This window comes from Carassius carassius, chromosome 4 (assembly GCF_963082965.1).
Source record: "Carassius carassius chromosome 4, fCarCar2.1, whole genome shotgun sequence".
NCBI classification, from domain to species: domain Eukaryota; kingdom Metazoa; phylum Chordata; class Actinopteri; order Cypriniformes; family Cyprinidae; genus Carassius; species Carassius carassius.
In genome coordinates this window covers 34,475,373-34,488,987 of record NC_081758.1, presented here as the reverse complement: position 1 = coordinate 34,488,987, position 13,615 = coordinate 34,475,373, and the positions used below count along the sequence as shown (strand labels likewise).

The 13,615-nt window shown below is 35.4% G+C and overlaps 1 protein-coding gene across 1 annotated transcript; it reads right to left on the bottom strand.

The window, feature by feature from the left end:
• Positions 1 to 775: 775 nt before the first annotated feature.
• Positions 776 to 10,650, bottom strand: slc6a4b (solute carrier family 6 member 4b). Its single transcript, XM_059543294.1, has 13 exons — positions 10,399 to 10,650; positions 9,265 to 9,399; positions 8,801 to 9,020; positions 7,765 to 7,903; positions 7,539 to 7,673; positions 6,653 to 6,756; positions 5,652 to 5,779; positions 5,396 to 5,508; positions 4,604 to 4,735; positions 3,440 to 3,539; positions 3,221 to 3,321; positions 2,361 to 2,528; positions 776 to 1,744 (listed from the first exon to the last, which is right to left on the bottom strand). The coding sequence occupies exons 1-13, from the start codon at positions 10,616 to 10,618 to the stop codon at positions 1,664 to 1,666; spliced, it is 1,776 nt and encodes a 591-aa protein (XP_059399277.1). The 5' UTR covers positions 10,619 to 10,650; the 3' UTR covers positions 776 to 1,663.
• Between the last annotated feature and the right edge of the window lie 2,965 nt (positions 10,651 to 13,615).

The window sequence follows — 13,615 nt, the reverse complement described above, 5'->3', positions numbered from 1 at the left end:
TTAAGAAAGTTCATATTTCAGTAATTTAATAACATACTTGCATGTTCACTGTTCTCTGATGTTGATTCATGATCACATTAGTACATTGAAGTAAACAAATATTTTTGTATCTTTTTATAGTTTTTTTTTCAATTTTTACAATGATTTATTATAAACTATTCATCAAATGTGTTTGTGAACCTAGTTTGTTAAATCCTGCTTTAGATTCTTCTATGGCCTCAACTTCACCTCATGAAACACTGTTATTGCAGGTCAAATACAGTTTTTCACTTTTCCGTGAAACTCTTGGTCTTTCATTTTGGTAATTAACAGAGGAGCACAGAGCCTGCAGCCCTTTTGTTAGGCTCCTCTGTAGTTGAATCTGAGGTCCACCTCTACTCCAGTCGCCTGCGCTGAAGCCTTTGATCCATTCTGCGGCCTCTGCTAGAAGTGGCTGAATGTGGAATAGCATTATCTTTGCTCTATTCTCTCACCCCATACCTGAAACTGGCAGAACTGAGCCGCGTTTCCCAGACCAGCCATTGGTGGCGATTGAAGATCTAGTCTTTAATAAAACATCTCATTTAAATACCTGACACAATGCAGTTCTCTTACCCCTTGTGTGTTTTACAGATGCTGGATACTGCAGCTCAATGCAAATCAACATGTTAATTAAGGTGCAAGGCTGTTCACACTAAGAGAACGAAAGTGGGAATCACACATAGTATTGTAAATCTGAATAGATAGATGGTTACAACACTAGTTCACAGAATGATAGATAGATAGATATAGATAGGAATGTTCAGTACAGCTTTATTAATTTTCCAGACATACACACAAGCAAAACTCTCTGCCACAACCTACAGTGCAGACATAGTATATGAACCACATTTTGAACTATCCATAATAAGACATTCATAGCAATTTAATATTTGGTCACATCAAGAGTTCAGTAACATCCTCAGTTCTTTATATGGGAAAAAAAATGTGGGAAGAAAATTAACACGTTACACATAGCTAGGATTTGGGCTCAAGTTTTCTTAGAGAAAGAAAATTTCAAACAGTCATGTAATGTTAGTTCAGAAGAAACCCTTATTTTTCTCTTTTTGTCCTTTTCTTGGTGAGGCACAACATCAGTACAAATTTTACAAAGTTTTGACAAAGTAGCTACAACATCTAGACAGAGTTAAGGCAGAAAAACACCATAATGATTCAATCTTGACAACAGTTATTTCTGGAAAAAAAGTTCTCTTTTTCTAATTGGCTGGATTATTCACAATGAGGTAATCTCATTTTGCATGTATCTCAAAAAACGTTCTGCGACTTGGAGGGTACATCTGACTGACAATGTAAAAAATACTACTGAACTCTTTATATTATACGTAGATCTTAAATTAAAATAGAACATCAACTATTTGTAAAATGCACAGATCGTTAAATTAACTATTATAATTTACATTGAATGTCAGTTTTCATTTTACAGATAAAATCTAATTGCAAATCACTTTCAAATTTGATCATTTTATGTATTCCTTGTATATCATTATTTATTTATTTCATTTATATTATTCTTTAAATTTTGATTGGACAAATCCCTAAAACTATGCAAAAGTTGTAACCCATGTAACCCAGTATATGTGGCTTTTGTATGTGAGTTGTGTTTAGTTGTTTTTCTCTCAGGGGTCTATGGTACAGGGCTTAGCCCCATACTGTCAGTGTGAATGTCTGGCAGTGTTCTCTCTGGTCGCAGACATACAGCAAGACGCTGAAATTAGATCAAAAACATCATGTGAGCAGCTTTACAAATTTTATAACTTGCAGGAATAGTTCACCCAAAAATGATCCACTGACAGATTTGTTTAGAACTGTTGTTTAGACTGTTTTCACTAAATGGTGCTTTATCTGTGCATATTTCTCTCCTAATTCAGACGAGATGACTTTTTCACTCTTGAAATCAATATTATGGAAAGAGGACTCATATTTTAGACAGAAGCAATGGTTTGAAGGTAAAATCATCTTGATGGATTTGTTTATTACAAACATTCAGCTTTTCAAGTCACAAGACATTAATTGATTGGAGTTATGTGGATTGCTTGTGAATCATTGTGTTTTTATCACCTGTTTGGACTCTCATTCTGACGGCACCCATTCACTGCAGAGTATCCATTTGGTGAGCAAGTGACGTAAAGCTAAATTTTTCCAAATCTGTTCAGATGAAGAAACAAACTAATCTACATCTTGGGTGGCCTGAGGGCGAGTAAATCATTTAGCAAATTTTCATTTTTGGGTGAAATATTCTTGCAGTAGACTTCTACAAGAATGCTTTTCAAGTGGGAGTAGTTGTTCATTTATTCAGCTAATGCGTCACATGCATGTCTCACCTGTTTAAGAGAGCCTGGCGTCCACACAAGCTTGTACACCATGTAGATGGGGATCCACATGAAAGAGGAAGCTCCGATGATGTAACCGACCGTGATGCTCCAGTCGGGGAACTCGTAGTCAAATAGTGTGAGGGGCTGAGGGTTCAACAGTGAGCTGATAATAATATACTAAAGAAATGAACAGGAAAAATAGTTAGTGAGTTAAATTAGCATTTTGGTCGTATTAAAATTAATAAAATTGTTATTTGTTGTCAAAAAAAAATAATTCATATTAGTACAGTATATAGGTCACTACAGACTCAGTGTGAGTTCAGGTAGATTGATGAGTTGGAAAACATCTTTAGAGTGAGACTCTGATCAGATTATTTTATATTCAAAAGGTCCACATTATCCTGTAGACCTTACACATCCTTATGTGGTCTATGGAGACCGGAAAATTGTAGAGCGGTGGCCTTTGTGTCTTGAAGGAACAGTGACAAATGTCTTCTCTTCAGCATTTCAAAAAATGTCTCAAACACTGTCTCAGGAGATTAGACTGACAGCTGTTTATCATGTCTTTTTTTTTTTTTTTTTTTTTTTATGAAAAAAGAATAACAGGAACAGTATGAAAAAATGATTGTGTTGAGGTTAGCTGTGATGCATGGAGAAGTATCTGAGGAATATTAGGCTGTGCATGCGGTTTGACATTTGCAGACTGGGAATTGTGACTGTGTGGACAGGTAAGGGAATGAGATTATAAAGGTAATAAGGGTGGGAATCAGGTTGTGGGTGCTTAAATTGTTTTGAGACCATGAAAGATGACTTTAACATTTCACAAACTTTGCACATACTGTCAAAACATTTTTTTTTTTTAAACTTACAGCAAGAAAAGCTGGGCTGATAGCAACCCAACACACTTTCCAGAAGAGTCCTGGAGTGTAGCCCAACATTGATTTGATATCATTGCTGAATCTGTTAATACCTGGAGAAAATGAAATAAATTAGTTTATTTTATATACTGAAATTTTTGTTCATGTACACTCAGACATGATATATATATTTGTGTGTGTGTGTGTTTAATTTATAGTAAAAAATCTTACCATAAAACCAGGATACTGCTGTGGCCTCCAGAAAGACTATAGCTATAATTGGAGAACCAACTCCAAATTCTTCTAGTAATTTTACCACATATGCACCACCCTTGCAAAAAAAAAAAAAAAATGTTGGATTCAATAAAGTGCCCAAATCTGTCTGTCAGCGGTTTTCAGTAACATTATTTGATAAAACATATTTTTTTTATCTTTAATGATCTTTATCAATTGTCCTGCCAGATAGACAATACATTTCTAGATTCTGTATGTGACCCTGGACCACAAAACCAGTCTTAAGTCTCTGGGGTATATTTTTAGCAATAGTCAAAAAACACTGTATGGGTCAAAATGATAAATTTTTCTTTTATGCCAAAAATCATTATGATATTAAGTAAAGATCATGTTCCATGAAGATATTTTGTAAATTTCCTACCATAAATATATCGAAAGTTAATTTTTGATTAGTAATATGCATTGCTAAGAATTAATTTTTACAATTCAAAGGCAATTTTCTCAATTTAGATTGTTTGGCACCCTCAGATTCCAGATTTTCAAATACTTAAGTGATGTGATCACACAAGTGAAAGTGATAAAAGAAAGTGATGTGACCTTCAGCCAAGTATGGTGACCCATACTCAGAATTTGTGCTCTGCATTTAACCCATCCGAAATGCACACACACAGAGCAGTGAACACACACACACACTGTGAGCACACACCCGGAGCAGTGGGCAGCCATTTATGCTGCGGCGCCCGGGGAGCAGTTGGGGGTTCGATGCCTTGCTCAAGGGCACCTAAGTCATGGTATTGAAGGTGGAGAGAGAACTGTACATGCACTCCCCCCACCCACAATTCCTGCCGGCCCGGGACTCGAATTCACAACCTTTCGATTGGGAGTCCGACTCTCTAACCATTAGGCCACGACTTCCCTAAGACAATTAACAATATTTTCCTACCCTAACAAACCATACATCAATGGAAAGCTTATTTATTCAGCTTTCATATGATGTATAAATCTCAATTTTGAAAAAAATAGACACTTAAGACTGGTTTTGTTGTCCAGGGTCACATATTATATCCTCTGTTATTATAATTTTGTGTTGCACTGCTGATATATTCTTATTACATTGGTAAACTTCAACAAACTGAGATCCAGAAGTTGACTGAAACTCACATTAGTAAGGGTGCTGAGAGAGCCCAGAAAGCAAACAACCACCAGTCCAAGAACAAACAGCTCTCTCCGATGGGACAGGGTATCTGGGTACTCATCCATTACAGCTGTGATGATGGCCTCTAGCCCACCAAACTAAGGCAAGAAAGCACACAAAAAAACCTATGAACACGCAATTATATATTATGCAAAGCAGAACTGTAATGAAATATCCCTTTCTTGTTGTTCTACTTTGTTCATAATTTTCTTTAACATACAAACTACATTCAGGCTTCTTTGTAGATCATTTCAGAATTTGACATACTAATGGTTTTTGAAAACTTTGAAAGTCGAGCCTGTCCTCCAACAAAAAACGACCATATAGGTCGTTTGTGCAAGCACCTTATTTAAAAGTCTCACATTAATTTATATCACTCAGTAGTGATATCATTGTAGTAAATTTCATATTGAATTGGTGTTCTTTCTTGCACATATTTGCATACTGAATATATGCATACTTATATATCGATTCTCATGCACAGCCAAAAGAAAACAAGATGTCTGCTGATTGCCATGATTATAACAAAGTTTTAGACTTTGTAATTTTAACAGAGCCAAACTTAAAATCAAATGTTTCACTGTAGCAATATTTTGTTGCTTCACTGGTATTTCTATCTGGATATACAAATCTAGTTCTCTCTGTCATTCATTTTTCATATCTATATTTATATAAATCATATACTTTTGCTGACTTCACATGCATATTTAGAAATATTTGTTGTGTCTGTACATTTACAGGTACAAGTGTTTACGTACAGTGCTGTCCAGTCCAAGAGTAATCATCATCACAAAGAAGATGATGGCAAAGAAAGTCGACCCAACCATGTTTGCTATGGCTTCTGGATATGTGATGAAGAGCAGACTGGGTCCTAGAGGAGGTGCAGAAAGTCAAAAGACGAAATGCTTTATTTATAGGACTGAAAGTCTTATATGTTATTTTGGGTTTGATGCAGCACACTTAAAGTAAAACTCAAAATAATTTTACTATTGAAAAGCTGAAAGGAAAGCTCACCTTTGTCCCTGGCTACATCTTCAACGTTTACATTTCTCTGTTCAGCCATATATCCCAGGACGGTGAAAATAACAAATCCTGACACAAAACTTGTCAGGCAGTTCACCAGACTGGTTACAATAGCATCTCTGTACAAATCACAAACAAACAAAAAATATTTACAAACTAAATTTGAAAAAAAAAAAGAAAGAAATAAATAAAGAAAGAAAGTAAGTTGATCCCATGTACAAGTCTATGTGATATTCTCATCCTTAGATAGGATTTGATCCCTTTAGATTGCCCATGTGGCTCCTCACAGTCTTATAGTACTACACAATTCAATTTCCCCTCACTCAACTATGCTGCCCATTCATCTCTTCAAACTGGACATAATTTGCGGTTCTAATCTTGTTTTTACATCATTTACTCATGGGGAAGAGCATTTGTTTTGGTTCATCATATGATTCATTCAGTCTAGTTCAGTTTGATGGCATTTCTCCTCAGGTAGTGGACACAGGGCCAAATGTAAATAAATGGCTAAGCTATAGATAGAATCAGAATTAAGAGTGAGTGGAAATCACTTTGGCCACAACTGGCAGGTCTGTTTTGTTGTTCTGTTCATAAACTACCATTCAAAGCTTTGGGGTCAGTAAGAATTTTTAAAAAGGAGTAATAATAATAAACGTTTCCTTGCATAATAATTAAACTATGTTTATTAAAAGAATAAATTACATTGTAAAATATATTCCAATAGAAAAATGTTTAAATTGTCCTACTTTTTCACAATATCACTGTTTTACTGCATTTTTTATTAAATAAATGTAAATAAAAGTGACTTCTTTCTAAAACATACCAACCCCAAAATTTTGAACAGAAGTATATTTACAAAGAATTAATTTAAACTCAAACTAGATATTATTTTAATATCCTTTATATTAAACAACCATGAAGACTCAATGCAAATGCTGATAAATAGAAACTCCAGTAGATCGATGTGATGAAAATGAAGGTTTTGACTGCACCTGTAGCAGTTATTGTTGAAGGGATTGTAGCTGGACAGGGCAAGCAGGACACCAAAACCAGGACCAAGAGAGAAGAAGATCTGCGCAGCTGCATCTACCCACACCTACAAAATATTAGATACTATAAAGAAAAGTGTGGCTAGAGACAAACACATGAAAATGTGGTTCGAATCATAATAATAATCTTTAAAATTAACTTTATTTCAGTTCCAGTTTAGGAACTGAAATGGTTAGGAAATGCTAAAGACAATGACATCACAGAATGGTGCTTGATCACATCTGAAGATTTGTATGAAGAGAAACGTGTGTGTGCGCGTGTGCATGAATGTGTGTGTCAATGAGTATGAGGGCCTTTCATGATGGAAAAAAAATCTGAACCAATTACGCATCTCATTAGCCCCAAGTGCTTTATTTTTGCTTCTCATCACGGTTCTCTGCAGCGCTGCCTCACCTAGCAAACAGTACTGGGCTTATATAGTCGCACGGAAAAAAAGAGAAGATGCAGTTTACATATTGCTTTCATTTAACATTTATATACCTATGACAATATTTCTTTATTTATCTTTTTTGTTATTATTATTGACTTATCTCAACATTTATGAAGAAATATGCCCTTTATGAACTCCATATTTTTTCCCAAGTAAGTTCAGCTACTAGTGATTCACGAGTTTCCTGTTCAAATGCATCAGGTCCTTTTTATTACTGCATGAAATAAAAACACTTTCCTGAATACATGCATTTTGCTAGCAAAACAGCACATGAATACATTTAAAGAGGTAACAAGATAAATAAAGAATGTCAAGAAACAACACAATATAATTTAACAATAAATCAATGCTAGACACAAAGAGAAAAGACTGAGAGCCCGTAAGAGAAAAGCACTCACACTGGTCTCCTTCAGTTTCTCCCATTTGGGATTGAGGTAGAACACCACTCCTTTCCACGCTCCTGGCAAAGTTGCACCACGGATCATAAGAATCAACAGCACCACGTACGGCAGGGTGGCAGTCACCCATACTACCTGAGAGAGACATGTGAGGATGAGAAGATGTGGAATGATTTTTCCTCAAACAATAAAACATGTTTCGTTTAATATTTTAGGACTCAGTAACCTTTCCTGAAGTCTTGACTCCTTTCCACAGGCTGAAGTAGACTATGGTGAAGATGAGGAAGAGGCAAAGCATGAGCTGCCAGCGAATGTATCCCACATCCCCAAGCCCAGATGATTCATGGACTGCCAGGACATTCCTCCTGTTTTAAGAAGGATTTACAAATGTGCAGTCTGAAACTGACATGAACCGCAAAGCATATGCATATAATGCTTCAATGTACACAAGTTTTCTTGACAAATAGGTTCTGAAGTATAAGAAAGGAATGTTGGCACAATACAAAATATGAACACAATTCTCCACAAACTGAAAAGTTTAATCAGTCATTTTGCAGCTCTTTTGGCACTTAACTGAAAGATTAAATGTACTTCAAGACTAAATTATTTTCCTGTAGTTTAAGTTCCTTGAATGTAAATTGCTTTGTGCATGTGTATTTATATATATAGTCAAACCAAATATTATTCAGACACCAGATATAATTAATTTTTATTGATTTAGGTTTTTTTTGTTTTTTTACTGGTGGGTGCAGTTCATTTCTACTGTTCATTTATAAATGTTATGATAGCAAAATAGATAATAAATAGATGATAGTAAACTGTGACATATTATACCCAAAAATTCTTCAGACAGTGGGCTACCAGTAAAACTGATAAAAATTTGAGACCACAACTTATTCAGACATTTTAACCTGAGATTTTGTTATTATTAAGTGGTATTCGAAATTATCAAGATGAATTTGTTCCAACACAGTTTAACTCAATTTAAGTTCTTGTCATATTTTATTACCATTTTCTAAATGATAGAGAATCAACTTTGATAAAGCATGGAATGTTGAAGGTGTCTCAATAAATTTTGGTTTGACTGTTCAACCTTTTCTACTGAGATTTGTAGTAGTCCTTATTTGTGACATATTCATCTACAATGCTTTGTTTTCCCCATTGTTATTTATCTTTGCTTTTTCCTTTTCCCTTTCCCGCTTCCCTCTCTCTTTCTCTGCCATATTTGCCCCCTTTCAGTGCAGCCACTTACATGCACTTACGTGTAAAACTCCTCGGCAGGTGAGCGTGAGTAGTTAGTCCAGGTCACGTTGTCTTTTCCAAAGTAGTTAGTGCAGTTTTCTGTGTTCCAGGCATTATCACAGCTGGTCCAGGGCAGAGTGCTGCTGAAGGAGGAGTAGAAGTAGAACAGAGCCCAGGCGATGATGGTGTTATAGTAGAAGGACACATACAGTGCAATGATGCAGATGGCGAAACCAATACCTGACAGGAAAGGGGAAATAATGTCAGTGATTTGTTAATGAAATCTCTCAGTCTGAGTGTCATTTTTCTATTTCCATTTATCTCTGTGACTGTGTATTAGTCTCTTATTCTTAAATTTTTATATCCATTTAGACTTTTAATATCCACTCAGGACTTTAGAAACATGAACATTTATAGATCTTTAAAGCTAAAACATTACAATAATGTATATGAGACGGATTTAGATTACATGTTTGTTTCTTACCTTTGAAAATAGGGCAAATATGTTTCCATATGGATATGGCACCTGTTCTGTGGAACTGTCCCAGAGCTAACTCCATATAGAAAAGTGGCACCCCACCAAATACAGCCATTAGGACATAAGGAATAAGAAATGCACCTGAAGAACACAATTAAAACAGATTAAAGCGCCTTTTCACTATTTAAAAATGCGGTGGTTGAGTAGAGCTCCCCCCACATGATTGTAAATCGCTTTGAGTGTACAGCAATACACAATAAAGCTCTATTTAAATGCATCATTTAGTCATTAACTATTCACTATTATCTAGTTACTTATTAGCATGCATATTGCTAGGATATTTTGTTTTTTTATTAGTATTATTAGTACTTAGAACTTTATTATTCTTATTCCGCATGACCATATTTTAGATCCCTTAACTTAACCTTAACTAATAAATTAAATTAAATTAAATTAAATTAATCTGCCCAGTTTAAATCATGAATAGCCTTTACATGATTGATGAATGCAGCTGGCCATGTATGCTTCACAGGTGCACTGGTGCATAAGTTTAAATAAACATAATTATAATAAGGATTATTCCATATACTGACAATACAAACCAAAAAAGAATATATAAAAATAATATAGTAAACAATGTAATATGAAAGGTAAATAATCCCATGGCAGAAACAGGGGATTATTTATTTTTTTCATTCATTTCAATTTTCACAAAAAGTATGTTATTTCTATTGGATGTTAATGCTTTATTACTCGATTAAACATTTTCTTTCTTTCTTACTTTTTTATTAAAAGTGGACAAAGCGGTTAAATTGGTTGTGGTGTTGGCAACACTTTAATTTTGCTTAAAAATGTAAGCCACCAATTAAACCTACATTTTACATTTTATTGAGCTGAAAAGATCTAGTGTAAGAAAAAAGTTTATGTAGGCTTATTATGTAGTTAATAGGTTTAAACGTCAAACGTTTAAAATAAACACAAAAAATGATTTCAGCACCATGGACAGCTCATCCGCCCAAGGACACAAGCTTTTAAATGTAATCTCTCACTTATCAAGATAAACCAGACACAATAAAAAGAAAAAAGAAAAAAAGAAAAAGAAAAAAAAAACTAAATACAAACTGAGTTAAAAACTCTTACCGCCGCCGTTCTGATAACAGATATAAGGAAATCTCCAAACATTTCCGAGATCTACAGCAAAACCAATGACTGATAAAAGAAAATCCATTTTTTTGCTCCATTTATCGCGTGATTCTGTCTGAATGATGACGGGCACCGGGTTGTTGTTGTACCCGGCGTTGTTTGGAGGACCAGGGGTGCAGAGGTTCCCGTGAACCATCACTTGCTCTTGGTGGGGCATCTTCGCTGGTCCAGGTGACTTAGCAAACTGCAGAAGTATAAAAAGTATATATATTTTTTCAAGAATATTTTTTTGGATTATGCTCGATGTGCGGTCAAAAGAGGCTGCGCGGGGGACCGCAGCATGCTGCTCTGGTTGATTTCCCAACTGATGGGAGTAAGAGTTTGAGAATTAACCAAGAGTCCACCACCTGAGCGCGAGAGCTTTGAACGAATGAGATTACACGCGAGAGATGCGCGCGACACCATCACTCACCCCTGACATCCCGCGAGCCCACCGCTATCATTCAAATGAACTTCTCCAAGAGCGCGCTTGAGTCCTCAAGAAATATTGCTCTATTTGTCAACGTAATAATCAACGACAATGTTTTTTGAAGACGAGGCAAGAGAAGCATGGTCAGTGCTTGAGTATTAAAATTAAAATTACCATTTAGTTTTTAAAATGTAATTCAATAAATTTAATCTAATTTCCCCCGCTTGAAATTTTTTTTTAATAAACAGAGCTGGTTCAGTCTGGTTACTGACTTGTCTAAACTGGCTATTAGCTGGTCTAAAACTTGTTCAAGCTGATAAAACATGCTGGACCAGCAACAAACCATGTTCTGGTCATATGAGATGATCAAGATGATCGTGAGATTTTTACCATCTTAGATCAGCTAATGACCACCTTACATCAGCTAGAAACCATTATCATGCACTGTGACTATATACAAATATCAACCCACTAAAACAAATTTTGACTTAAACATTTAGGAAAACTCATGGTAGATGTTAAAGTTATAAACTGCAGTGATGAGTCTACTGTGTGTTTTTTCTAGCACTTTGAATTTAATTGATGTTGAAAAAACAAAGTGTGAAAACTCAAGTAGAACTGAATGAAATTGTGAATGAAAGTTAAACAAAGATGGAAAGTTTATTGGTTTTTATTGAATCTGTCATCATTTGCTTACAAAATCAAACTGTCTCAAAATAAAACCTCATGTGGCATATGACTAAAAAATTAAAAAAACAGAGCTAGATTTAAAAAAAAACCCTGTTTCACCCACAGTATGAATTAGAAATTAATATTTCGGATATAAGTCATCTTAATCTAGCAGGAAATATACAGAATTTGTCTGGGGGGAAATTTCCAGTTTATGGTAAAAATCTGTATTTTTAATCCAATAAGTGTGGTGACTTTCATTTAATCAATATCAGGTGTCTGACAAGCATAAATTGTGATAAAATGTAAAATACTCTAATATCACTATATATATATATTTGTTTGTGTGTGTATGTGCATATATATATATATATATATATATATATATATATATATATATATACATATATATATATATATTATTGTTGAAACTAGATTGGCAATATGTTTTTTTACTCAAGTTGTTTATTGTCTTGACCTGTATCCTACACCATTGCATTAGACAATTCTATTGGATGAAGAATGGATTGTGAGGTTTCAGGCCCATGTTATTTTGACAGCAGAGCAGTGTGAATAACATTTTAAATTTCCCTGGCTTCCTGAGCAGGCAGATGTAATAGTATTTACTGGAGATCCATAAGAGTGTATCTGCTCTGTGGTCTAACTGTCCTCGTTAGGTAAACCTAATAAAAAGAGTTTGAAATCAAATCCACCGCTTTTAGCTCTGGCTAATCGAAAAAGTCCTAACTAGATATAGAGACTGCAGTAATCGTGTAGGTCACTGGCTAGAGAGTGCAGCAAATAACATTAGACTCGTAAAATGGAAGCTCTTCATGAGGTCTGGATCATACTCCCAAGTGAAAGAGAAGATAATTTACATTTACATTTACATATAGTCATTTAGCAGAAGCTTTTATCCAAAGCGACTTACAAATGAGGACAATAGAAGCAATCAAAAAAAAAAAAGAGCCACAATATGTAAGTGCAAATGACAAGTCTCGGTTACACACACACACACACACACACACACACACACACACACACAAAGAAAACAAGTATAAAGAACAGAAAACATAGGAAGCTAGTGTTTTTTTTAAATAAAAAATAAGATAAATAGATAAAGTAATATTAAATAGACTGAAAGTGCTAGAGTAAGAGGGTCTAATAAAAAGGGAACAGATGTGTTTTTAGTCATTTCTTGAAGATGGCTAAGTACTCAGCTGCTCAGATTGAGTTGGGCAGGTCATTCCACCAGGAGGGAACAGTTAATGAAAATGTCAGTGAAAGTGGTTTTGTGCCTCTTTGTGATGGCAAAATAATGCGTTGTTCACTTGCAGAAAGCAAGCTTCTAGAGGGCACATAACTCTGAAGTAATAAATTTAGGTAAAGGGGTGCAGAGATAGAGAAGAGCTTGAATAAGGAGTTGTGTTGCATGCTCTGAAAGAAAGGGCCTGATCTTCCTAATGTTGTATCAGCAAATCTGCAGGACCGGGCAGTTTTAGCAATGTGGTCTGAGAAATTCAGCTTATCATCAATCGTCAATCACAACTACAAGATTTCTAGCTGTTTTTGAAGGAGTTATGGTTGATGTGCCTAACTAGATGGTGACATTTTGATAAAGTGATGGGTTTGTTGAAACCAAAAGCAGTTCTGTCTTAGCCAGGTTGAGTTGAAGGTGATGATCCATCATCCAACAATAAATGTCTGTTAGACAAGCTGACATGCGAGCAGCTATCATTGGATCATCAGGATGGGATGAGAGGTAGAGTTGAGTGTCATCAGCATAGCAGTGAAATGAAAAGCCATGTTTCTGAATGACAGAACCTAGTGATGCCATGTAGACAGAGAAGAGAAGTGGTCCAAGAACTGAGCCCAGAGGCACCCCAGTAGCTAGATGTTGCGTCTTGGACACCTCACTTCTCCAAGATACTTTGAAGGACCTATCTGAGAGGTAAGACTCAAACCACTGGCTTGCGGCTCCTGATATGCCATTTTCCAATATAGATATAGAAGACTTGGAAGCCGCTCTTGCCAATCTTAGGTCTTGAACCAGTGAGGGCAAGGCAGTCTCGGTCG

What these genes read in the sequence shown, in the direction of transcription:
- slc6a4b (XM_059543294.1), bottom strand. Translation starts at nt 10,618, where the DNA reads ATGCCCCACCAAGAGCAAGTGATGGTTCACGGGAACCTCTGCACCCCT. An exon ending in AGATGTAGCCAGGGACAAAG is followed by an intron (nt 5,509 to 5,651) that starts GTGAGCTTTCCT and finishes CACCTCCTCTAG; the next exon opens with GACCCAGTCTGCTCTTCATC. An exon ending in CGCCAGGCTCTCTTAAACAG is followed by an intron (nt 1,745 to 2,360) that starts GTGAGACATGCA and finishes ATCTAATTTCAG; the next exon opens with CGTCTTGCTGTATGTCTGCG.